Raw genomic sequence first — 26,847 nt, forward strand, 5'->3', positions numbered from 1 at the left:
TTAATATTGGTCATCAGTTCGTCGATAAAAATATAAAATATTTTGTAGTGGCAACAAATAAATAAGTAAATAAATAAATAAATAAATAAATGAATGAATAAATAAATAAATAAATTAATTAATAAATAAATAAAAAATAAATAAATAAATAAATATATTGTGAATAATAAAACTTGCATCGATAAATAATCGTCACCTTGGTTATTTTTATATATGACCTGTCAGTCTCTACAGTTAATCAGTCGTATTGATTATTTGTAAGTTTTCACAGGAAATAATCGCGATTAAATCTTTTAACATTTGTCACGTAATTTACAAGAGATAATACAAGAGATCATATATTTTTCGCGAGAGATAATGCGACGACACGCAGATAAAATTCGCCGCTTGTTTTTGTGACATACTCGTATGTTTACACGTGGTTACCTTGTTCTCATCCGAGATTCTAGTGGAAAGATATAACGACGCGAATCTCTCTCTCTCTCTCTCTCATATATATATATATATATATATATATATATATATATATATATATATGAGAGAGAGAGAGAGAGATTCGCGTCGTTATATCTTTCCACTAGAATCTCGGATGAGAACAAGGTAACCACATATATATATATATAAATTTTTGACTGTAACATTTTTTGGAGAGAACACTCTATCTGTCGTCTACTGAAATTCCGAAATTGGAAGATGCTAATTCCACATAGAAGTTTTATTTTAAATTAAAATGTACCAGATAGTAGTATATATGCGTTGCGGAGTGTACAGTATCTGCGAGCGGAACTTTTTGGATAAATTGGAAGGTTTTCCGGATTGTAAATAAAATATTTCGTCCAAAAAATATAAAGTGGACCGTTTGCTATCGCGCGGCATTTCCGTCGTATACGAAGTGTATCGGTATCGTTTGCTACCATGCGGAATTTTCGCTGCACTTGCCAATTCCGTGCTATATGAATGAGTTTTGCAAAAAATATAGATTCTGCTCTGCTTTACGCTTATAGAGAGATATGTGTATTCGTAATGTTATTGTGTCGATGTTATTAGATCGATTATGTAATATTATTAGACTGATTTTATAATTAAGTTGATTTATGAAATATGAATGTTATGCAGTATAATACAGAGATATTTTCTCTGAAAAATCAAAATACCATTCCAATATCATATCAGTTTCTTTATCAAAATTGAATTTAAACAGTGCGTTTACTGTACCAATTAAAATATTGAATAAATGTAAAAAGAATTGTATTTTCTCTGGTGACATTCAATAATTTAATTTTAATTAATATAGTCTGTTAATGTTAATTTTTTAATCAATGTAGTTTGTTCAAAATGTAAGCACGACTGACTGGTAATGTTTTGTGTGCCAACATGTGTGTACGAGTGCAACCCGTTGATCATTTTTTTTGTTAACGTGATAAAAGGAAGTGAAGTTCTCGGTATAGATCGACAAATTTACACTCGGCCGTTATCATAGCCGTTAAAATGCATCACTCCGGTCATCGGTTTATCGACAAAAATCAAGCATGCTAGTAGCCATTGTTGCAGCACGATCATGCATTCGCTTTAGCGACACTTGACTCTTTATCCGTAAGCATTTTCTGCGTCAGAACCCTTGTTACCATAAATGATTTATGTAAATTAAGATCGATGTTAAATTTACTTATATATCGAAATTTATTTAATTGTTAATATTAATTGTTAATACCACGTGCTTAGAATATCTTTCGAATATTTTTCCTATTGTTGGCACTTTGAAGACACATCGAGTATAATGAAGTTCTTCAAAGCACAAGAATTATAATCCCAGCCAATGTTACTCGGCTAGAGTTACGAAACTAAACACAGACTTCATCTCACGACTTCGTTCCATTTTCGTAAAATGGCAAAGTAGCATAAGGCTAGTTCGAAGCGAAGTTTGCTCTTCACGTCGTAGGTTCATCAGAGGAGAGATAGAGAGAGAGAGAACGTGACTCGGCAATAAAGATCGATTTGCTTCATCTTTCTCGCTACGCTTAATTTCGCAAGATAAATTAAACACCTCTTTAACGCAGAGTTTCTCTCGCGTGTAATATTACAGTGATCAAACACGCACGCATTCTTACTCAACCGACAAAATTTCGGATATTTAGGGCATCGATCACAATTTCATGCCTCCACCTTTCATTTAACGATGCGGTATGAAAGTGCGCTCGAGAAATTCCGGTTGCATAACTGATTACGGAATGGGATATCGATTCCCTTGCCATCAGCGATTATATAAAGTTGCGTAAAGTTATGTATTATAAGATATAGTTAATAGAATCATTTTTATAATTGCTCATTATGTGGGTATACCCGCGTAACCGGTCTTATAAGGAACCATAATGATTTCTAATAATCCTCATCGTATTGCAACTTATATACGCGTCTAATTCTCTTCGTTCGAGTGAGCACGTTCTCGCGATTCGCAATCGAGCTCATTGAATTTCGTAATAATATTAGTTCCGTCGCGATGAAATTCAGAAAAGTTCATCCAGGCTCGATCTAAATATGCGTCTTCGCTTTATGCGGAGGCAAATGCCGGCGCAACGAATGGTGCATTCCTTGTCGAAAGATCGTAATGCCGTTTCATGAATCTCATAGTAGCCATTAAGCTGCTCTCTTTTCCTACACGCGTACGCGTACGTGTTTAAACGAACGTGCTTGTAAATTATTCGCAGTCGGCCGAGTCTCGCGCGACGATATTCTCTTATATCGCGAATGACAAACCGACGACAGGTGCTTTTAAACAAGCGACTCGTCTTGCGCGGAGTCACCTCTCTCGCTCGCCAAAAACTCTTGCCATTTCTTGCGCGGCGCCATATTTCTCTACCCACCCCTTTTTAACAAATTACACCTTCGGCTGCTTTTCAAGGGAGCTTTGTCACGACCGTATTATTTATCAGCATGTCGAGAGACACAAAAGTGTTGTTTGTATTGTCGGGATTTTCATCGTCTCGGTGACATGTTTTCGTTGCTTTATCGCGTGACGAGAAAACGGAAGAGATCGCTCCAGCCGATCGAAATAACCGATGTAGCGTCGACGATGACGCGGACCACCAAGTTTTTCTTCCGGAACTGTTACGAGAAATCCGAGGCGCCGCGAGGCCTGTTTTTATTCGCAACAAACATCAACGGGGGTAAATAGCCTTGGGCGCGGCTCTCTTTGTCCACCTACGCGAGTTATAGCGCCAAGTAGAGAAGGTTCGGGCGACTGTAATTCACCCTGAGCCTCTGAGAGACGAGATTGCCGGCTGGAGAACCGCGGTCATCTATTTCGGTTTAGAAAGAAAGATTATAGAAAGAAAGAGAGAGAGAGAGAGAGAGAGAGAGAGAGAGAGAGAGAAAGAGAGCAGAATGCATATCTACACTTTTTTTCGTCGATTTTTTTGAACTTTAGCTATACTAATGACGTGATAATTTTATGATAACTTTGCAACTTTGCGCAATGTTCTCATTAAAAAAGATACAAAGATATTAGTGATATAATAAATTAAAAAAGGATTAAAAAAAGATATCGATGATATTATTATTTATTGGGAGATGTAGAAATTTATGTCATGTCTGATTTTTTATCAAGCTTATGCTCGAGTTGACCTGGGGATTCTTTTTATATCTTCATACTAGTCAACGCGTATAGAGAATATATCATTGCAAGATTATTGAGTGACAGTAATTTGACAGTTAACGTTTGTTTCTCGCGTAAGTGGATTATAATTTGCATATTCGCGTTACATACATGCAACTCAATCGGGTAAGTTGTAAAGTGCTCGTGGATCGATTGGTAGAATTAATATTACAATCTAAAAAAAAAGACATAAATGTGTCTTTTATAGCAATAAATTATAATTATATTTATAATTATATTTATAAATTAATTAATTTATAAATTAATATCGAGAGCAAAATTAATATATTAATTCGTCCAGTAATAATCTAAAAATTATTTATCCCCAGTTGGATAATACTCTTGTATATTAAACCACAGATTTATATCTCTTTTCATTTACATGTTCGCAAATATATCTAACAATAAATTATATGTTTATCGATTTGAATGAATGGATACTAAATGCCCGTAAAGTGGGACAAGGAAACATTTTTAATCAGGCACGCGATCCTGCGAGCGGTTTGTGCGTGTTCTTTCGTTCGAGAGTGATACGGCTACGTTGACGTGTGTTACGCAAAAGTTGGCCCCCATGTCAACGATCCATCGCGTGTCCCGTATAAAAATACATTTACACAAATTGTAACCTAACGAAAGGACTAGCTCCGAGATCGAGAATCTAAGTTCGCGTTTCAGTAAAACAATTCTTTCTTTAGTTCTTTTGTCTGGATACATTCCTTGTATACGTGTGTGTATACAAGCTGAAAGAACATGCGTTTTAGTAAGTAACCGCGAAATATGTTCACGACGATAATACACTTTACGATAATGCACATCGGCTTTTCGACTTTTATCTACGAGCGACGACTTTTTAAAGTTTCCGAGTCGAGAATCCGGAATCGAAGATGTAGCTTTTGCGACCGCATCACTGCTCCTTTTTCGCGATTTCATCTTTTTGCCCGAAACTTACTTGTACGTAAGGTCCAAAACTTTTTCGCGAGAATAAATGAAGACAGCGATTTGAATTTCGAAAATTCAAATCTTTGAGATATCGATGGAAAATATCAAAGAATTATTATAGATGTGATAGAGAGTTTTTTTTTTCTTTTCCTGATATATCTCACGAATTCTCGGAAACTAAAATATTGACTCGTGCTTCAGCTAATATTTCGTTAGATCCATTTCACTGATTCGGATGCGCGTGGCAATGTGAACTTTATTGTAGCATGAATGGAAAAAGTTTTGTCCGCGAGTTCGTCCCTTTGGTGATCCTAGGTAAAAGTTCGATTGGATTAATAAATGGTGTCACAGGTCGTGGATTCCTCCTCCTACCGAAGTTTCCAGTTGTTTTTCTCATTCTTTTTGCTGCTCCGTTAAGCCGAATAACAATGTTTGAAAAAGCTCTTCTTGTAAAAGCGCGAAACGAAGTATCCTTTTAGAGCTTGACCATAATTAAAGCGGGTTTGGATTATGCAAGAATAACAGGTTGTTTTTCTTGATAGAGTTCACGCTTATTTTTAGTCTTTGTGCGAGTTTGTGTTGTCTTGTCTGCGAGAAATCGAGCAATTAATGGAGTTGTTAATCGACGGCTTAGGAATTTCTATGAATGTGGTGAAATCGTCATTACCAAGTTGTCAGCGTCAGCGTATTAATATTAATATTCGGCGAACGCACGGTTAATCGCTTGTCAATATTTACTTTGACATATTGCATATATCTCGTGCACAGTTATTTACCAATGACTGTGTGGATCGCGGAAGACGAAGAACGATCGCTTATCTAGACGTTATTTTACGTATCGATGTATGATTTGTCTTTCGTAATACGACGTAGAAATCGCAAATACTAGAAACTAAACGAAAGAGAATGACAGACGTTTCGAGATGAACGAGCGTCGATCATATTTTGCAAAAGTTAATTCTTATTTTATAAAGGATCTTTACGAATTTAGGCGCGTCGAGGGCTGAAATAGAAAAGCCTGTATTTGCTATTGATTTCCCATCTTTTCACAAACATACCCCGCATATATTTCAATGCCATGGAAATGGAATAGCCGACGTCACTCGGCGCGTTTGAAAGTGAATGGGAGGGTAACATCGCGTGTTTACATGCCAGATATTTGTCTTTCTATCTCCTGCACGGAACAACATTGGCTGCATCAGTTCCATTTCAAAGATACCCCCTCAATCTATCTTGATATCAGATTAAATTACATATTGAACGGAACGTCCACTCGGTCTTTGTCGATTTACGATTGTACGAAACGACGGACTCGCTTGGAGTGTACATAATTTGCAAAGTAATGTCGATAAATAAATGATAAAATCGAGCCGATGGGGGTTCCATTACGACGGACATGAGCCATCTCCGGGGTTGAAGTTAGATGGGGTCAGTTTTCCCGGGTGTACACATCCAACTTTGGGACAGCCTAATTAAACTATACTTAATTATAATTCCACCGGATGCACATGTATTGCGGACACGAGTATCGAGGCCATAAATTTAGTTTCTAATTAAAACGTTATGCTGATATAATATCGAACGATAACGTGAATTTAATGTCCTCTTCTTATTTTGGAAATTTGTCTTTTCACCTTCGCGCCTGACACTAATTCCAAGAAATATAATTCACATTTAACGATTATTTTATCGCTAGATTTCTCTATATTTTTAATTATTCGTTAATTATTTCCACATCATTATCTTGGCATTAAAATTTCCATTTAATTATCTAAAGTAAACTTGACCGGCTTATGTCGAGTGTGTTTCTATTTCGTTACCGTTCATCTCTGTATATCTCTGGTTTCTCATTGACATTCGACTCGCTCTCGGTTCAGGTCTAAATTAATCGCGAATTGAACGTCCGTTATATCTCTGACGTAGACACGCGTCAAGCGCTTCTGTTCGGCGGTCCGGTTAGATTGCTCCGAAATCAGCGAGCCAGCGAACCGGATGATTCGGATTCAGCATAAGTTACCGTCCGGTGGATATCCCTTAATTCTCGCGAACAAGCTAACGTTCGTCGCGACGCGTTCCCTGACATCAAAGCTTGATCCTGTGATATCCATGCGCCATTAATTCCGAAATGAGATTTAAACAAAATTGTTTTCTTTGGAATACCTTGCTGTACTTGTCATCAAAATTCGGATTTAACTCTCTCGGTTTTTTCTATTGCGAATGCGCAATAAGAAATTTTGCGTGTTATATATTTTAGTATATTGTATATATTTTATTACAGATATATGTATAATATATTGTATTACAAGGATAGTTTAAAAATAATTACATAATTTTTATAACAATAAAAATGATATTGATTACACGATGAACAAAACACAATTTAGAATTTGAGAGTATTATTTTCTTTCTATATTTTTCGGGATATATTAATCGCAGTACTATTTACATTACAAAGAATAAATGAAATTAAAATGCAAAAGAATAAATACTTTTTAATTAGTTTTATAAGTATTTTATAAGTATTTTTTAATTAATAGTTTAGCAACAGGAAATATGTTTTATTGTATAACTTTCTTTTTATTGTGATAAGACTAACAGATAAACGAACTGATGATAAGGGAGAAAATGATGAAAATCTTTATATTTATCTTATTTATCTTTTTTATCGACACTATAATATTAGATTAAAATTGAAATAAAAAATAGTGAACTTTATGTCCTTATATTATAATACATAACATATTTGTATTTTTATTAGGATTTAGATAATTGTTTACAAAAAGTTACGTATTTCTCTTCTCACAAGTGATTTTAATTTCGACGTATAAAATATACACAGTGCTTACAATAAGCATACTCTTTGAATGAAACAAGAGCTGTTTTTAATTCAGACAGAGATATGGCACTTTGAAGTATGATTTTTATCTAATTTAATAACTGTTGTTGCAAGCGCACACGTATTTTTCGTACGAAGCAAGGTCAAGGTTATGCATTGTTGTCTACGCGAAACGAAATCCAACTTCGTTTCATAGAGAAAACAGAGAAACGATATGTGAATGATGGATCACTAGAAATTCGACGCAAAGCGGATTAACGAATTTATTCTTAAAGTTCAAACCGTGTTCATCTTTAATCATGTAATCACATACTAGCGTATATGAACACAAACTATGTAAACAAGGAAAGACAGCACGAATGATAAACGTTTCCAATGATAATGATAACAAAACAATTTAGTCTAATCACATAAAATAACTAAAGTATGATGAAGTAAATAGTAAAATAGTTTTAAAGAAAAAACGCTACATCCTTGAAGGTCGATCCTCACATATAAACTGTCTATGAAAGCTTAAAAGAAGCCTCTACATATACAGAGTGGGGCAATCTGTTCCCAAAAAAAGCTCTTGTAGCTTACCTCGAGAGCTTTTCCAAACACTATAATAAAATATTTTTTCTTCGAATACTTTTCGAGTTATGAGGCTTGAAATAATTTCTTAATTTTTACATAAACCATAAAATATCTAGTAAAATATTTATTTTTCGATTATCTCACCTTAATACTTTTATGTAAAAAAAATATGTAATTGTTAATTGCAAATTACATATTTTTTCTTCGAAACAATTATGTGTTTTCTTTACACCGATTGATTCCTCTCATTATTTTGTATATAAAAATATTAAGGTAAGATAATCGAAAAATGAATATTTTACTAGATATTTTATGGTTTATGTAAAATTAAGAGATTATTTCAAGCCTCATAACTCGATGAAAAAAATACTTTATTATAGTGTTTTGAAAAGCTGTCGAGGTAAGCTACAAGAGCTTTTTTTTGTGAACAGATCGCTCTGACACCCTGTATATAAAAATTAAAATAATCCACGAAATGTAAATCTTCGTAAACAATTATATGCTAAAGAAAAGAAAGAAATATCGATATGTAAAACTAGATTTCAAACCTCATTCTTCGTCGTAGCTCGTGACGTACATACGTTGCCGACTCGGAGCCCGCTGATCTAGCGGTGATGGTGGGGGATGCCGTAGATGGTGGGAGGAGTGGTGGGGGGGAGTCGACGCGCGCGGCCATGTGCTCGCGTCGTAGACTCCCTTGATCAGTCGACGCCGCGCGTTTCTATCAGACACGTGTTGTCGAGAGGTATCTCTTCGCGTTTCGCGAATCGAGCGTGTTATATCGACGACACGAGCACGTATACGCACATTTAGTATATACACGCATATATACGGTGCGTGACATTCGGTGTGTCACGACTCCGAAGAGCGCGGCATCAATTCCTAATGCACTTTCTCTAAGCGCACGCGCGATGACGAGGTTAACCGCGCGTAATCGTTTGTCGTATCCTTCGCGCGTGTGACGTGCTCTTGGTCGCGAGGATTAAGGGGATTGTTTTTTTTTTCGAGAAAATTAGTTTATTACCGAAGTTCATCTCGGTAGCGGACACGGAGTTGGCTTGGAAAATGCCAAGGTGATCCTCTCTTTCCTCTCGCTCTGCCCTCGTCTCCTCCGGCTCTTCGAGGAAAAGAAAAAGAAAAAAAAAAAAACATCGTCGGTTCTTCGTCTCTGTTTTCCCGATCGTCTCGTCGATCGCGAGGTGAAATCGCACGCTGGATCCTCGATCGATTTGCATCGCCGATCGTGATTGAGAAGAACCCCCGATCAGGATGCATCACACGGCGCCTTGGTATCTGCCCTGGGGCCTGAAGCTGGTGCCGCTGCCGATACCACCGGGACACCCGGCTTCTGGTATCCCGAATCCCGCTGGTCTGCACCTGCTGGCGCCCTTGCCTGGAATTTATGCACCGGAACCGCGTAAGGTAAGCCTCGCGACCCTTGTATCCCTTGCCTGAGCGTCCCGGAAGTCGACTTCGGAATTTCGTTCCACTGACATTCTCCGCTATGTATGTGCGTATATATATATGTATATGTATACATGCATATTTCCATGAGATGGAAAATGTTGAAAGTGAATTACCGCGCAATGTTCGCGCAAAAATCGAGTTAACTAGACTATATAGAAGTTGGAAATTGGTTCCGGGTCCCTCAAGCGCGAGACAAGATCCAGGTATCTCGGATGAGATACATCGTGTTTCTGTATTCAAGCTGCGAAGTTTTAATTTTACTTTGAGTCTTCGAGTTCTCCAAGTTGGTTATCGCGCGGTCGTTTCTGTTCATTATCGGCGAACGAGTTGGCGTTCGTGCTCCTCGCAAAGGCTTTGCTCATCGAGAACCGTCCGAGTCGCGGTAATTGAAAAGTTGCGAACGCTGTTTCGCGCAACAGGAACAGCGTCTCTTCTCCTTCGTAAAATCATTCACAAAACGCGATTTCGAGCGAACTCGATTCGTCAATGGAACACGTAGATATTTCCCGAGGGGGGCACGATTTATTTTTATCTGATGATGCCGCGAACGATCTATATACATATCGGAATAGAGATCGTTTATGAGCGATGATCCGCTGATGAGACGGGTTACAGGCAATTGCATCGAGTGTTATACGCGATGACGTGATCAGCACAAGACGATGCGTTGCGTTCTTCTTCGTGAATCACTCTGTTCGGCGATCGAGACATTGGATTGTCCTCTTTTAATCAAAGCAAGGAAACTAAATAAAATGATAAATCGCTTTTCGATTTAAACAATAAATGTTATACGCGCTCTCTTATCGAAGTAGTTAAGTAGTTTGCATCTAGGGGAAGTTTGATCTAATTTAAATAATTTTAATATATTATAATATCATGATAAATTTGAAATTTTCTCTACATTTTCAATACACATCGAACGCAAGAGAGAGAGAGAAAGAAGCTTCGCCGATATTAAAGAGATATGTCGCAGATGTGTTTTATATTTTATTATAATATATTTATACTATTACTGACAATATATAAGGGGTGGCATATATAGTGAATCCTTTATATGTATGAGATCCATTTATAAATACATAATTAGATCTGTCTGTGTGCCAAATTCGATCCAGTTATCTGGCCCGTCTGTCCCTAGCGCGCTTCTATTCTAGGTAAAATCTAAATAGTCGGCGCGTAATAACACGAGAGCGAATGCATCTAAAATAACCCATATAATGCTGGTCGCGTGTATTAGGGTTAGCACGACAAGTATTCATACATGCTACATACGCGTCGGCGAAGAGTCGGCAACCCTTTGCCAGGTTGTTTGAATTTATTCGCGATACGCGTCGGGATTAGCGGAAAAGAGGCGTTGAATATTTTACGCTGTTTTGTGAATTATGAGTCGATATTGGGGAGGCAAAAATTGGCCTGATATCGGTGATAAGTGAGCGAGCAATTTGCACGCGGTGGCCTCCATCAAGTTACATGATAAATGAATGTTCTTCCTCTCTCCCTTCTTCTTTATTTATTTAACAATTTTAAAAAATGAGATGAAACTAAATTATCCTCCTTCTTTCTCTCTCTCCCTCTCTCAAATGAAAAGTTCCGATAATAAAAGACGTGAAACTTTCGCCGAGCGCGCGCTTCGTCAATATACCTGTACGTAAATCTCTTTCCACGTGCTCGATACGTACTAATAGCCTCTTAATGCTGTCGCGCTTGAAACATGCATTATTGATGATCTTGATGGGATGCAGCGAGAGAGCCTTTTTAATTCGGATCGAAAGTGATTCCATATATTGCTCGGGAAATTTACTCAGAATTATAGGACGAGTATTTTCTGTAATCTTCGCGTAGGAGAAACGTAATCTTTTATTTGCGAGTTCATCACGCCACCGTTAATGTGGGTTAAATAAAGACGTCGTGACATCTGCGCACGATCCCGAGATAATGAAATTACCGGGGGAAAGGTGAATCCTCTTTCCTGCTCTCTTTCTTTCTCCCTCTCTCTCTCTCTCGTTTTTATTTCTTCTCGCTCCGAATGAGTCGCTTAGGAGAACCGGTACCGCTCTCGTAGAAGGAAATTTATCGAGCAAGTACCGTCGTAGTCGTATGCTTCAACGACAGGGTAAACGTTTTCCCCGAGTGCATATCTATAATTTGACGAGCACTTTGCCGTCACTTCGCCGTGTTCGCATTTGCGGCGGGTGCATTTTCTGGAGCAAACGTGCCTCGCTCTCGTGCCCATTCGCGACATTATCGTAATTCGTGAGGTACGTATAAAGTTAGCGGGGGACGCGAGAAAGAGGCCGACGCACAATAACGCCGACCAACGAACGTCGGAGCGCAGGTTGACGGAGACTTTTAGGGTCGAACCTGGTGCAATTACGATGAAATAGATTTTCACCGTGGGACAAGTAAACGTTGCAACGGAAACGGCGGTGGTTTCCTCCTGTATCATGCTCGAGTTTTCCGAAATCTATCGCGCGGATCGCGTGGTCGAGATAAAGCATGCAGCCGAAACGAAACGGTCGCCAAACGTGTCGTTACGTCACCTTGGACGTCAAGTCGCATGCACATTTGCGAGAAAACTCGGAGTCCTTCGCGCACACACGTAACCCAAAACACTTTACGAGCAAACAGGTGCGCCGCGTCGACCGATCCGGGGATTCGTTTGCCCTCCATTTCCTTCTCTCGCTGCGGAGATCTACTCGATCAATCGTGTTAAGTCGAAACATGGTCGCTTACAAACGTTTTCGCGGCGTCTCGTCGAATTTTTCGGGAAGCGGTAGATGAATAACGCGAAGCGACGTTGAATATTATCGAGGCGTCTTTTATTTCGACATTTCATTATTCATATTTTCCCTTTGATATCCGATGATTTTGACGTGGCTCATTTCTACTTCGTTTTTGTTAGATTTCATATCATTTCAATTTTCGACGTGTCCACGATCGACGCGTTTAATATCTTCGTGTCTATCGTCCAAACAATATCGTCGCATCGCGAAAATGGAACGGCAGTCGATCATTGTGTGTCAATGATTTTTAGCGCGTGCAGCGAAGCCGTAATTGAAATATTTGGTTTCCATCGATTGCTTTCATGAATTTTGTAGAATATCGGCAAATATTTTATTTATTTACGGCCGCGCTGAATCTTGATAATTGAGACACAAATACGGGAATTTACCGTTTCGCGACTCGACACATTCGGCTTGGACGTCATTCGAGAATCGCGGCGAATGAAAATTGTCCGCGACGTATCCGCTTGATTTATAATTTGTTTGCTCGCGCTGACAATACGCTGCATTCAATACTTCATTGCTTCGCGCATTAAATAACAGGCATCAAATTGTTATCTTTACGATCATTCGATCGAAGTTACATAAGTGTCTATTAGTTTCCATAGAGAATATCTCGCGAAGCATGTATACGCCAGATGCGCGAGCTCTCTGTTCTCGAAGGAAGTTGAAAAGAGTTTTTTTCCCGAGAGAAGTTTTAATTTCAAGTCGTTTTCGTAACTTCTGTATCTTCAGCGCTGAACACCCTGATTATTAATAAGTCTCCTTCTCCCTCCCCTCCCCCCTTCTCTCTCTCTCTCTCTCTCTCTCTCTCTCTCGCGGATTAAAGTTTTCTTAAGATAGATGTTAAATGTTAGAAAATGTTTCCATTAAACGTCCAGTCGTAAAACTGGATTTGCGAGAGCTCTCTTTTTCCAAATTGTCGAGTTTAAAATAACGTAGTCAATCAAGCCCGATTAAATCCCCGCAGAACAAACAAACTCGGACGCAAATGTAATTCGAACGACTATATTTTCTTAAACGAATATACAGGTGTTTCTTAATAAGTGCGAAAAATTTTAGGAGAGGATTCTTTCGAAAATTAAGGGGGGTTTTTCATAAACATTAAAAAGTTTTAATAAAAAATTAAATAGGGGTTGCTAGTTTCATCCCCTTGTAACAATACGAGAGAAGACTGAAAAAAATATTAATAAATAACCTTTTTACTAGTAGAAAATATCCACCTAATTTCATTTCTTTAACTAGTTCCAAATTTGAAAAAAAAAAAAAAAATAAAAACCTAATTTTTACCCCCATTTTTGGAGGAGTGTAACTCCACAGGGAGGGATGTAGGAGTATATGTTTATATGAAAAACCCCCCTTAATTTTCGACAAAGAGTCATCTCCTAAAATTTGTCGCACTTATTAAGAAACATCCTGTATAATACACATGTACCCCGATAATTTCGCAAACGATAATGAACGTTGTATGAGTGTTAAATCTCGATAGTCGAGTTATCGCGTTCGCGTAACGGAGGATCTGTCAATTGGATCTTTCGTCGCGCGTTAAACGACGAATCCACAGCGGCTATATATAATACATACATATATATATATACACATAGGCGGCAGACGTATCCGCGCCATTAATTCGCAATCTATTTATTTACCGCGATATCGCGCGCCGCACGTATATAAACGTGGCGGCGTTTGATCCTCTCGCGCCTATATGCATAACAATGCATCTCTGCTCGCTCTCCGGGCCCGGACTCTCGCGAGATAAATGCGCTTCTCCGCTCGCGCTGAAGCTGCCGGTGCGGAGCTGCGGTTATTCCGGGCGCTCAATTATCTTCGCACAATGAGCCGATCGCAGCTACACAGCGCCGTGTTTTGCGAATTCGGATCGGCTAAATTTAATTCGCAGCGAGATTTAATACAATTTAATGTTATAGATACCCGAGCGAGAGAACTTTAAAACAGAGAACTTTAATTTTTTTTTTTTAAATAGATATATATTATTAAACGCTTCTTAAATTTCTCTCATAAAAAAATTCCTCCAAGTATCTCGATATAAATTTTTTGTTAAATTTTTTTTAGCCGGTTTAAATAACCAGACGGGGAGATTTTCGATATCGCAAATAGCTCCGGAAGAGCACGTCGGCTCCCTTCTATTTTTCGTGAACGTCGAACGAGGAATGAACAGAGGGGGACAGAGGGGGAAGGGGTGGAGGAAATGGATAGAGAGCGAGGAAATGGTGGGCGAGAGAAAGAACAAGAGCGATGCCTTACGTAATGTATAGACCTCCGCGTCGTTGACGGATGACAGGAGCGTCTTCTCCGCTGCCAGAACAACCGAGGCTGAATCTCTCTGTGTGTATGCACGTATTTATATAGCGAGAAAAGAGTATGACGGCCTCGTTCGACGAAGCCACTAGTTTGGCCGACAGCGGTGTCGGAATTAGAGAATGGCGGCGGTATAATATCGATGTTCGAACATGTCGATGATGATTGATCGAGCGGGGAATATTGATCATCTCGTCTCTATTCTCCCTTAGATATAAATCAAGCTTCGCGTCGGTCTCCGCGTCCCATCTTTCTTGAAAAATGCAACATTTCGCAATCGTGCGAAATACCGACCAATTCTACCGATACTTATAAATGGCTGGAATGTTTCTCGGAGAATAGCGATATTTACTATCGCTGTAGCCGCGATAGTAAATCGTTTTAGCCGAGCCCAGGATATCCTCGTTCTCTCTCTCCCTCTCGTGAGAGCGAGCGGATTTTCTGGGATGGAGATTGATGTGAATCGTACGTGTGTAGATCGAGCAACGGGGGCAGCGCGTCGAGAACCGGTGAAAGTGCTTGATGTTGCAATAACACACGAGTCCGTTGTAATATCTGCCTGCTGCTGCAACAGCGTGCACACGTGCGAGAGCAAGATTGCGCGCTCGGATCCTTAGGCGACGTCGTCGCTAACGATGTCGTTTTTATCACGTTCGCTGAGGTTTGACGATACCTTCTTGTAGTATCAATCACTCTTATCGTGTCCTCTCGCATGATTGATACCCTGGGGAAGGAAATCGTAACAGGCGTGAGACGACATGTGGATAAAGCGACAGGTGTCGATTCCGCGAGAGGATGAAGGAGTAATAAAAGATTGCGGATATACATCCGGCGATTTGTTCCCTCCTTTTTACGATGAGGATATCGGCGATCGATGATATACAAAAATTCTCATTTAGCTCCTCTCGCGAAATTGCTCCCCCATTCTCGACTAGCGAAAAGGGAATTGTCGGCGCGAGGCACGTGCTCGCTCGTCAGACACGCGGATAGACTTCACGAACCTGCACGTATTTCGGTCCCTATTAAGCGTCCCGATTAAAGAAGATCGGCAACTCACGGCGGTTTTCAGTTGCCTCCGCTATTTCATCGAGAGAAGGCATCGCTCGCGTAGTCTCGGATGTTCCGCGAGCTTCGATTTATCGGCGAAGCGGGAAGAATCGCGAGGAAAGTCTAGATGAAATTTATAACACGCTCTTCTATTCTATCATTTATGTTGGCTGATGATATGAGAGCTCGTACTGACGTCCCCGTCAAGCGCTTGATTTCTCCTTATTGCTTCGACGATGATTATCGTAGATTGATTAATTATGTACGCGAACAGTAATGTTATCTTCTTTAATCGAATTTCTTATCATGAAAATAGCGTAGTATATATCTTGTGAAATTTTTATGTAACATTGAATAATTTACTTGGTTCATTTAATTCCGAATAAAATACAGGGAATATCATAAGTCACGTCCCAGTTAAAATAAGTCAAAAATAAAAAATGATAAAATTACATCTAAATCTTCTTTAAAAAATTATTCTCAAAATAAATGCGTTTTAAATATTCATCTGAAAATTCTGTTACAAACAATTCCATTATACAATTATACTTTTAAATCCGATAAAAATAATAATCCAAATAAATTTTTCGATTATTTGTAGCTCTTTAAAGAAGGTAATTTCATTATTCTTGATTTTCAATTTATTTTGATTTCAACTCATCCTTCAGAGATGGGACGTGACCTGTACATCTGTTAATATGATTCTCCATCTCAAGGTATCTCGCCGTGGAATATCGATATTCTTACGATCTTGGATGTTAGCACAAAGAAGAAAATTAGAATAGACATAATGCCATTTGAAAATTGATCGAGAGAGTAAGATTTAAAAGCTGCCGAGGGTTCGCTTTCTTCGCGTCGAGTAATTACGTAATGGTACTACGAAGAAAGGACACGTCCGCACCAATAGAAAAGACGGTTTTTTTTTCGCTTGCAATTTTTCGACCGTAATGAATTCTCTCGCACGTAAAGACTGATTCAGGAAAAAGATAGTGACTATTTTCTCGAGTCTAGAGTGTACTTTGACAATTCATCATTTCACCCATCACGTACATATATTTGCGCGCGCGCGCGCGCGCGCGCGCACACACACACACACACACACACACACACACACACACACGTAAAATATACATATATGTATATATGCACGCAGTATAAAACATGTTCTTTTTGTTACACTTTTATGTGGATTTCTGTCTTGAAACGCAGCACCATGGCTTCGTAAAAGATATACATAAAAATATAAACAGGCTATATTGAGGAAGTAGGCAAAAACTCTTTATGGTAAATAAAAGTCAAGGTATAAACTCGACGCTTGCCCCAAGGGGTGCGCAAATCTCCAAAGTCGACCCTGGCTGCACGCACGTGCACACGTATATTTCTGCAATACGGTTGCATTGCCATTAACCAAATGAAATTTCAGATATATTATACGTGCATACGCGGTATATTGGCTGTCTCTCTTTCTCTCTCTCTCTCCCTCTCTCTGATGCAGCCTTGCCATCCTCTGGAATATTATATACGTAGTATATGCCTGCGCGCACGGTGCATTAAGTGCATCATAACTGATATAGATGAACCAATAATTGAAAAACCGATGGTTGATTACTAAAGGAGAGTGTTTAATTACATAAAGCATAGGAATATTCTACATATGATAAATTAATAAGTTTACAAGATTCTGAATCGATCTATTTCGGAATCAGAAAATACTGCGTATTGTTGATAAAAATTATATAAACAAATTGAGAGATTATTGATGAACTAATAATTGAAAAACCGATGGATGATTACTAAAGGAGAGTGTTTAATTACATAAAACATGGAATATTCTACATATGATAAATTGATAAGTTTACAAGATTCTGAATCGATCTATTTCGGAATCAGAAAATACTGCGTATTGTTGATAAAAATTATATAAACAAATTGAGAGATTATTGATGAACTAATAATTGAAAAACCGATGGATGATTACTAAAGGAGAGTATTTAATTACATAAAGCATAGAATATTCTACATATGATAAATTGATAAGTTTACAAGATTCTGAATCGATCTATTTCGGAATCAGAAAATACTGCGTATTGTTGATAAAAATTATATAAACAAATTGAGAGATTATAGATGAACCAATAATTGAAAAACCGATGGATGTTTACTAAAGGAGAGTGTTTAATTACATAAAGCATAGAATATTCTACATATGATAAATTGATAAGTTTACAAGATTCTGAATCGATCTATTTCGGAATCAGAAAATACTGCGTATTGTTGATAAAAATTATATAAACAAATTGAGAGATTATTGATGAACTAATAATTGAAAAACCGATGGATGATTACTAAAGGAGAGTGTTTAATTACATAAAGCATAGAATATTCTACATATGATAAATTGATAAGTTTACAAGATTCTGAATCGATCTATTTCGGAATCAGAAAATACTGCGTATTGTTGATAAAAATTATATAAACAAATTGAGAGATTATAGATGAACCAATAATTGAAAAACCGATGGATGTTTACTAAAGGAGAGTGTTTAATTACATAAAGCATAGAATATTCTACATATGATAAATTGATAAGTTTACAAGATTCTGAATCGATCTATTTCGGAATCAGAAAATACTGCGTATTGTTGATAAAAATTATATAAACAAATTGAGAGATTATAGATGAACCAATAATTGAAAAACCGATGGATGTTTACTAAAGGAGAGTGTTTAATTACATAAAGCATAGAATATTCTACATATGATAAATTGATAAGTTTACAAGATTCTGAATCGATCTATTTCGGAATCAGAAAATACTGCGTATTGTTGATAAAAATTATATAAACAAATTGAGAGATTATTGATGAACTAATAATTGAAAAACCGATGGATGATTACTAAAGGAGAGTATTTAATTACATAAAGCATAGAATATTCTACATATGATAAATTGATAAGTTTACAAGATTCTGAATCGATCTATTTCGGAATCAGAAAATACTGCGTATTGTTGATAAAAATTATATAAACAAATTGAGAGATTATAGATGAACCAATAATTGAAAAACCGATGGATGTTTACTAAAGGAGAGTGTTTAATTACATAAAGCATAGAATATTCTACATATGATAAATTGATAAGTTTACAAGATTCTGAATCGATCTATTTCGGAATCAGAAAATACTGCGTATTGTTGATAAAAATTATATAAACAAATTGAGAGATTATTGATGAACTAATAATTGAAAAACCGATGGATGATTACTAAAGGAGAGTGTTTAATTACATAAAGCATAGAATATTCTACATATGATAAATTGATAAGTTTACAAGATTCTGAATCGATCTATTTCGGAATCAGAAAATACTGCGTATTGTTGATAAAAATTATATAAACAAATTGAGAGATTATAGATGAACCAATAATTGAAAAACCGATGGATGTTTACTAAAGGAGAGTGTTTAATTACATAAAGCATAGAATATTCTACATATGATAAATTGATAAGTTTACAAGATTCTGAATCGATCTATTTCGGAATCAGAAAATACTGCGTATTGTTGATAAAAATTATATAAACAAATTGAGAGATTATAGATGAACCAATAATTGAAAAACCGATGGATGTTTACTAAAGGAGAGTGTTTAATTACATAAAGCATAGAATATTCTACATATGATAAATTGATAAGTTTACAAGATTCTGAATCGATCTATTTCGGAATCAGAAAATACTGCGTATTGTTGATAAAAATTATATAAACAAATTGAGAGATTATAGATGAACCAATAATTGAAAAACCGATGGATGTTTACTAAAGGAGAGTGTTTAATTACATAAAGCATAGAATATTCTACATATGATAAATTGATAAGTTTACAAGATTCTGAATCGATCTATTTCGGAATCAGAAAATACTGCGTATTGTTGATAAAAATTATATAAACAAATTGAGAGATTATAGATGAACCAATAATTGAAAAACCGATGGATGTTTACTAAAGGAGAGTGTTTAATTACATAAAGCATAGAATATTCTACATATGATAAATTGATAAGTTTACAAGATTCTGAATCGATCTATTTCGGAATCAGAAAATACTGCGTATTGTTGATAAAAATTATATAAACAAATTGAGAGATTATAGATGAACCAATAATTGAAAAACCGATGGATGTTTACTAAAGGAGAGTGTTTAATTACATAAAGCATAGAATATTCTACATATGATAAATTGATAAGTTTACAAGATTCTGAATCGATCTATTTCGGAATCAGAAAATACTGCGTATTGTTGATAAAAATTATATAAACAAATTGAGAGATTATAGATGAACCAATAATTGAAAAACCGATGGATGTTTACTAAAGGAGAGTGTTTAATTACATAAAGCATAGAATATTCTACATATGATAAATTGATAAGTTTACAAGATTCTGAATCGATCTATTTCGGAATCAGAAAATACTGCGTATTGTTGATAAAAATTATATAAACAAATTGAGAGATTATAGATGAACCAATAATTGAAAAACCGATGGATGTTTACTAAAGGAGAGTGTTTAATTACATAAAGCATAGAATATTCTACATATGATAAATTGATAAGTTTACAAGATTCTGAATCGATCTATTTCGGAATCAGAAAATACTGCGTATTGTTGATAAAAATTATATAAACAAATTGAGAGATTATAGATGAACCAATAATTGAAAAACCGATGGATGTTTACTAAAGGAGAGTGTTTAATTACATAAAGCATAGAATATTCTACATATGATAAATTGATAAGTTTACAAGATTCTGAATCGATCTATTTCGGAATCAGAAAATACTGCGTATTGTTGATAAAAATTATATAAACAAATTGAGAGATTATAGATGAACCAATAATTGAAAAACCGATGGATGTTTACTAAAGGAGAGTGTTTAATTACATAAAGCATAGAATATTCTACATATGATAAATTGATAAGTTTACAAGATTCTGAATCGATCTATTTCGGAATCAGAAAATACTGCGTATTGTTGATAAAAATTATATAAACAAATTGAGAGATTATAGATGAACCAATAATTGAAAAACCGATGGATGTTTACTAAAGGAGAGTGTTTAATTACATAAAGCATAGAATATTCTACATATGATAAATTGATAAGTTTACAAGATTCTGAATCGATCTATTTCGGAATCAGAAAATACTGCGTATTGTTGATAAAAATTATATAAACAAATTGAGAGATTATAGATGAACCAATAATTGAAAAACCGATGGATGTTTACTAAAGGAGAGTGTTTAATTACATAAAGCATAGAATATTCTACATATGATAAATTGATAAGTTTACAAGATTCTGAATCGATCTATTTCGGAATCAGAAAATACTGCGTATTGTTGATAAAAATTATATAAACAAATTGAGAGATTATAGATGAACCAATAATTGAAAAACCGATGGATGTTTACTAAAGGAGAGTGTTTAATTACATAAAGCATAGAATATTCTACATATGATAAATTGATAAGTTTACAAGATTCTGAATCGATCTATTTCGGAATCAGAAAATACTGCGTATTGTTGATAAAAATTATATAAACAAATTGAGAGATTATAGATGAACCAATAATTGAAAAACCGATGGATGTTTACTAAAGGAGAGTGTTTAATTACATAAAGCATAGAATATTCTACATATGATAAATTGATAAGTTTACAAGATTCTGAATCGATCTATTTCGGAATCAGAAAATACTGCGTATTGTTGATAAAAATTATATAAACAAATTGAGAGATTATAGATGAACCAATAATTGAAAAACCGATGGATGTTTACTAAAGGAGAGTGTTTAATTACATAAAGCATAGAATATTCTACATATGATAAATTGATAAGTTTACAAGATTCTGAATCGATCTATTTCGGAATCAGAAAATACTGCGTATTGTTGATAAAAATTATATAAACAAATTGAGAGATTATAGATGAACCAATAATTGAAAAACCGATGGATGTTTACTAAAGGAGAGTGTTTAATTACATAAAGCATAGAATATTCTACATATGATAAATTGATAAGTTTACAAGATTCTGAATCGATCTATTTCGGAATCAGAAAATACTGCGTATTGTTGATAAAAATTATATAAACAAATTGAGAGATTATAGATGAACCAATAATTGAAAAACCGATGGATGTTTACTAAAGGAGAGTGTTTAATTACATAAAGCATAGAATATTCTACATATGATAAATTGATAAGTTTACAAGATTCTGAATCGATCTATTTCGGAATCAGAAAATACTGCGTATTGTTGATAAAAATTATATAAACAAATTGAGAGATTATTGATGATTGTGCCAGTGAATTATTATGAATTAACGTAAAGAATAAATGCTCCAATATTTTACCTTGTTTACCGTGCTCTGTTTAACGTTTACCGTGCTGCAGGCGATCTTTTCCTCTTGTTTACAATCGTAGAATATATATTTTCATAAACCGGGACTTGCTTTCCGTGTACATATATACACTTAGCGATATATGCATAGCAGTATGCAATCGTGTCACTCAAACGTCGCGTCTTACAGGCGGTTTCAAACGACGACGAAAAGCTGCAGTTCCCGTCGCGATAGATTTTACCTTTTCTCGCGAATCTTAATCTATAAACTTGTTTCTTGGCATCGGCCTTTAACGCACGTGACTGCTCATTTTCGTGTCGTTTCGCGCGAATCTTGCAGCCGACGTGTGCTTGCATGTGTCTTTCTCATCCTTTCGCGACAGCTGAGAGCCTTGATCAAATATTTACGATCGGTATCGCATTCATTTCGTCATCTCTCGTTCTTTCGCGCGCCTAAAACAGTTTCATCTTTTTATTAATATGCCGTGTTGCAGAATGTTTTCGATCTTCGTGATATAAATCATAAAAATAATTACGCGACGAGAAGTCGATGTGCGAGGAGTTAATCCTTGTGTCACGCAAGCGGAACATCGGCGCGAAATTCCAACGGGATACGCGGCAGGAGATTATCGATTTTTCCTCCCTCACCCCTACATTAACCATTTATAAAGCGCCGTAAATGCGAGTCCTCGCTGCGAGGTTTTCTTAATATCCGCGTGTCACACGGAATTCTCTATCAATGACACTCGCCGCTTTCGGGACATTAGCCGGAATTACTCCCTCGACGAGAAAGAAAGAGAGATTAGAGAGCGCATACGTGCGGCAAATGTGTGCGATTCTCGCAGTAAATTCCCGGCAGAAAAATATCACGCAATTGTACAGGAATTCTCCTTTCGCGGAAATTATTTATATTATCTGTAATTATGTGAAATTGTCTCGATAATCGTTGTGAGAAATGAAGAGTTTGCTGCGACACTTGTTTGTTGAAAAAATATTAAATGCTCTATAAATAATATATAATGTACGCTTTTCTTCTCAACTACTACATCGATCTTTTCACGTTTATTTTACTTGTATTTTCACTTTTTTTAATATACATGTAGCTCGCTTATTAATTTGCTAAACTATGTCTAGTCTAGTATCAGATTTCGTGGTTATGTTATAATAATTTGGGAACACATGTTATCATGTTAGCATAATGTTAGCATAATCGATATCGTTAAAAATGTACTATTTAAAGGATTAAATTATTTTTAGATCGCGATAATTATATGATTTGTATATACAATTTTATTGAAAATAATTATCTTATACAAATTTATTTTAGAAAGATAACTTTGAGATAAAATAAATTTTTAAAAGATTTAATCGTATAAAATATAAAAATTCAGAAATGTCCGAAATTTAAGAAAATTTATTGGTTTTATTAAAATTTGGCTTCTTCAAAATGCATTGAACGCTGTACGCGACGAGCATGAGCAGCTTTTAATATAGAATATTACATGAGATCGCTAAAAATGTGAAGCGAGTAAAACGACTTTGTGATTAAATGAAGGCTTAAACATGCATTAGGAGATGCGCTGCTCCCAATTGCTCCAAATGAAATCGTTAATGTAACGACAGTTTTTTTCGATTATGGAGCCGACTGCTATATCGCTAATGAGAGCCATTTGTACATTCTTTCGCATTAATATCTCGCTGGAGAGTCGAGCCAATTTCTGTCATGCGATCACATTAGATCGTGTCGGGATCTTGTAGCTATTCGTCACATGTCCGCAAAAATATGACCGCAGTCACGGAAGTCGCTCGTTTCTTTTCGACACCATCGTGACATCATGATATCGAAATCATTTTATCGTCTCTCTCTCTCTCTCTCTCTTCATTTTTTACGCAATCGATACTCGCCGCAATACTTGTGTTTCACGTAACGACTCATGCATTTCCACGCAACATTGTCCATCCCATGGAACAATTGTCAGGGGTACACTCGGGGCATCTCATTTCCGCTATATTTAACGCCGTAATTAGCGCGAAATGTGCGCATCTCTCGAGAGTTGACGGACTCGTGCCGGGTCGTGGACGAGTGGACTCAAAATCTTTCCGCGATAATTGAACCATCACGGCTCATTTACTGTCGTTCCCATCTCCCCGAGACACGGTCTATGTAAGCGCGTCGCGGGTTTACGCAACAGGGCACGGCACGGCACAACAAATATTTTGGCACGGGCTGGTAACCGCTGCCAAACACGACCGTTTCGCAATCGTAGAATTCGCCCATCATCATCGTCGCCGTCTTGGTCGTACCGCGTGCGCCAAATGGCGGGGCCAGGCACCCTCCCCCTTTCGGAAAGCGTTCTCGAATAATTAGTCGCGGGTCAAGGCTCGCGCGATGCTACGGGCAACAAAACAGCGCCTAGCTGTAACAAAACGAAAATAGGAGGGACTTGGAGCGGCCTCGAGCCGTCCAGGCCGTTTGTCGCTCGAGGAGACGAATTCGATTTTTTGTCAGGTCGTGCACATAGCATGGCCTATATTTAAATTCTTTAATTGATAGATGTGCCATGTGAATCGCGTGCCTTGGACGCGCATTGTCGGCCCGGGGCCGCCGAGCGACGGAGAAGGATATCAGCTCGGTCGTGCTGGTCGTTTAGAGGGATTGTCGCGCTTGCAAAAATTGATTTTCTCCCGCCTGGTATTTGTCGCAGTATTTAGGCTATGTTTATCGCGCAAAATAATGCAGCCGACGAATAATGTTGGCTCGCGCGAGGGCTATTAATCGTCGCCGAATTTATTCTAAATAAACGCGCCGCTATTACTCTTTGTCTCCCCTTCCCTCTTTTCGAGCCTCATAAACGCCAACATTTTTATTCGCTTATTTTAGACTGTATCGTTCATTGCGACGAATTATTAATTAGCAGTACATACGATATATTAGAAAACAAAATATTTTGCAGTAGTTGTCTCCTATCTTTAAAATTATTTATTAGCAGATATTCATAGATTGAGTCTTTCTTCAAGGTTTTTACAGCAGTTTTTCTTATAGCGAGATATAAGAAACTTGGGTTTGTTTGAGGGGTGAACCGCTGAGGGCATTGCGGTGTACAGATTTGAGGCATTACTAGGCATTGATTGGGAATTACTTGGGCATTATTAGGTTTTATTGAAGTATTAATGCGTATTATGGACGTTATTAAAGTATTATTAAGTCTTTTCTTCCAAATAATAATTTTAAATTTATTAAAATTTAAATTATTAAATTTTAAAAATTTAGCAGTAATGCCCAGGAATTGGGCATTAGTAGGCATATTAGTGTACATAATTTTGATCAGCGGTTTACCCCTCGGGTTTGTTCTGTAGAAATGTTGGGGTTTTACACGTTCTCTTTTTTTATACGTGCTTGTAGATATATTTACTAGAGTTATATGACACATTTTGCATAGTTTGCGAGTTATATTTCATGCATGCCTCAAGAACTATATATCAAACTTAATGCAGTCAACTTTATTCGTTTATTTCCGAAATATAGTATAAACTTTATTCGTTTATTCATTTATCTTCTCCCTTTCTCTTTGTATGTAAATAACGCCATAGTTTGGAATAGTTTTCTTCGATGGGGAAGAAACGCAGTGACTCGCGCGAGTCTTTGGTTGATATATTTTTCGGCACGCAACTCGGCTTGAATTTCCACGCGGATATTTCGTGTCTGTCGGCGAAGAAGGAAGATAAATCCGGGATCTGGCGGCGGTTTTTCGACGGACTTAGCGCTCGCGGGGGAGGGGGCGGGCCTCGGCGGGGTTTTGCATGTGAGCAGCCCTCGACGAGAGATCGCATTATTCTATATCTCCGGTGATCTCCAACGCGGAAACTCTCGTGTTTCCGTTCGAATTTTGGTCAGCCGGCCAAGCGGTGAAAATGTGGGTTCGTTAGAACGTAGTTAGATGAGGAATTAAGGGCATCCGAAGATATTCAGGCTCGCGATCGCAATCAGCTGATTCGGTATGTCGGCCGAGCGGCTGGATGCGTGCCGATCTCGTTGATTAGATCGCGTGAAAGGTTGTTTCCACGGGAAATTCGCCGCAATACATACATATTAGTACGAAATACCTAATCCAACTCAAAGAGGACGGGAACTCTTGAAAGAGAATGTAAAAGAATCGCAAATATATATCCGGAATTTTAGAAATAATTTATAAATTATTTTCTTTTAATTTTCCATAAATTATTTTAGCCTTTCATAAGATTGCCTTTTTCTTCGTATTTTTATTTTCCTCCCTCTCGCGATCTCCAACGATCTATACGAATAAGCTTTTCGCAGTGAATGTCAATCAATTTAATAGACAGGCTCGTCGTCTAATTGCTTAGAATTCGAGCTACCTGGGAAAAGACGCGTTTGCTGAGTACGGGAAAAATGAGCTCGGACATCCGGACGAATCGATTACTTTTGAAGGAGTTAAGTCGAATCGTGCGCAAGCGTTCGCTCGTAATTACGGTGCCGATAATGATCGTCTCTTCGTCTCGAGATTCGCGCAATAATGAGTGCCGCTTAATCCCATCTTCGTGAAATTATCCGGGATTGCACGGTACGCTCTGATTATCCGCTTTTAATTCTGAAAGTTTCCCAGAGCAAAATATTCGTTACGCCGACGGTAATTGTGAATTTTGGTTGCAACATTCTGAATATTTTAAAGTTCTCTTTAATATTTATGCAGGCAAATTCTGTCATGTAATGTAAAATGTGAACGCGCGGCAAGGCTTTGACAGAATTTTGTAAAAATTAATAAGCGTGTAATAGGTAACATATTTCCTTTCTTCATAGAGTTTC

The 26,847-nt window shown here is 36.9% G+C and overlaps 1 protein-coding gene across 4 annotated transcripts in view; it reads left to right on the forward strand.

The window, feature by feature from the left end:
• LOC145973300 (pseudouridylate synthase RPUSD2) overlaps nt 1-26,847 on the forward strand; it is a 147,810-nt gene that overhangs the window by 37,172 nt on the left and 83,791 nt on the right. The window contains exon 1 of one of the 4 annotated variants that reach the window (XM_083102577.1): nt 8,687-9,422. The exons of the other annotated variants lie outside the window; for them this stretch is intronic. Coding sequence (XP_082958703.1) covers nt 9,270-9,422 — 153 coding nt within the window. The 5' untranslated portion in view covers nt 8,687-9,269. Of the gene's footprint in view, nt 1-8,686; nt 9,423-26,847 lie in introns of those variants that run through there. 4 annotated transcript variants of the gene reach the window in all.

Source organism: Camponotus vicinus, unplaced genomic scaffold (genome assembly GCF_025532165.1).
Source record: "Camponotus vicinus isolate PSW18456_S1 unplaced genomic scaffold, iyCamVici1.0 SCAF_6, whole genome shotgun sequence".
In the NCBI taxonomy this organism is placed as follows: Eukaryota; Metazoa; Arthropoda; class Insecta; order Hymenoptera; family Formicidae; genus Camponotus; species Camponotus vicinus.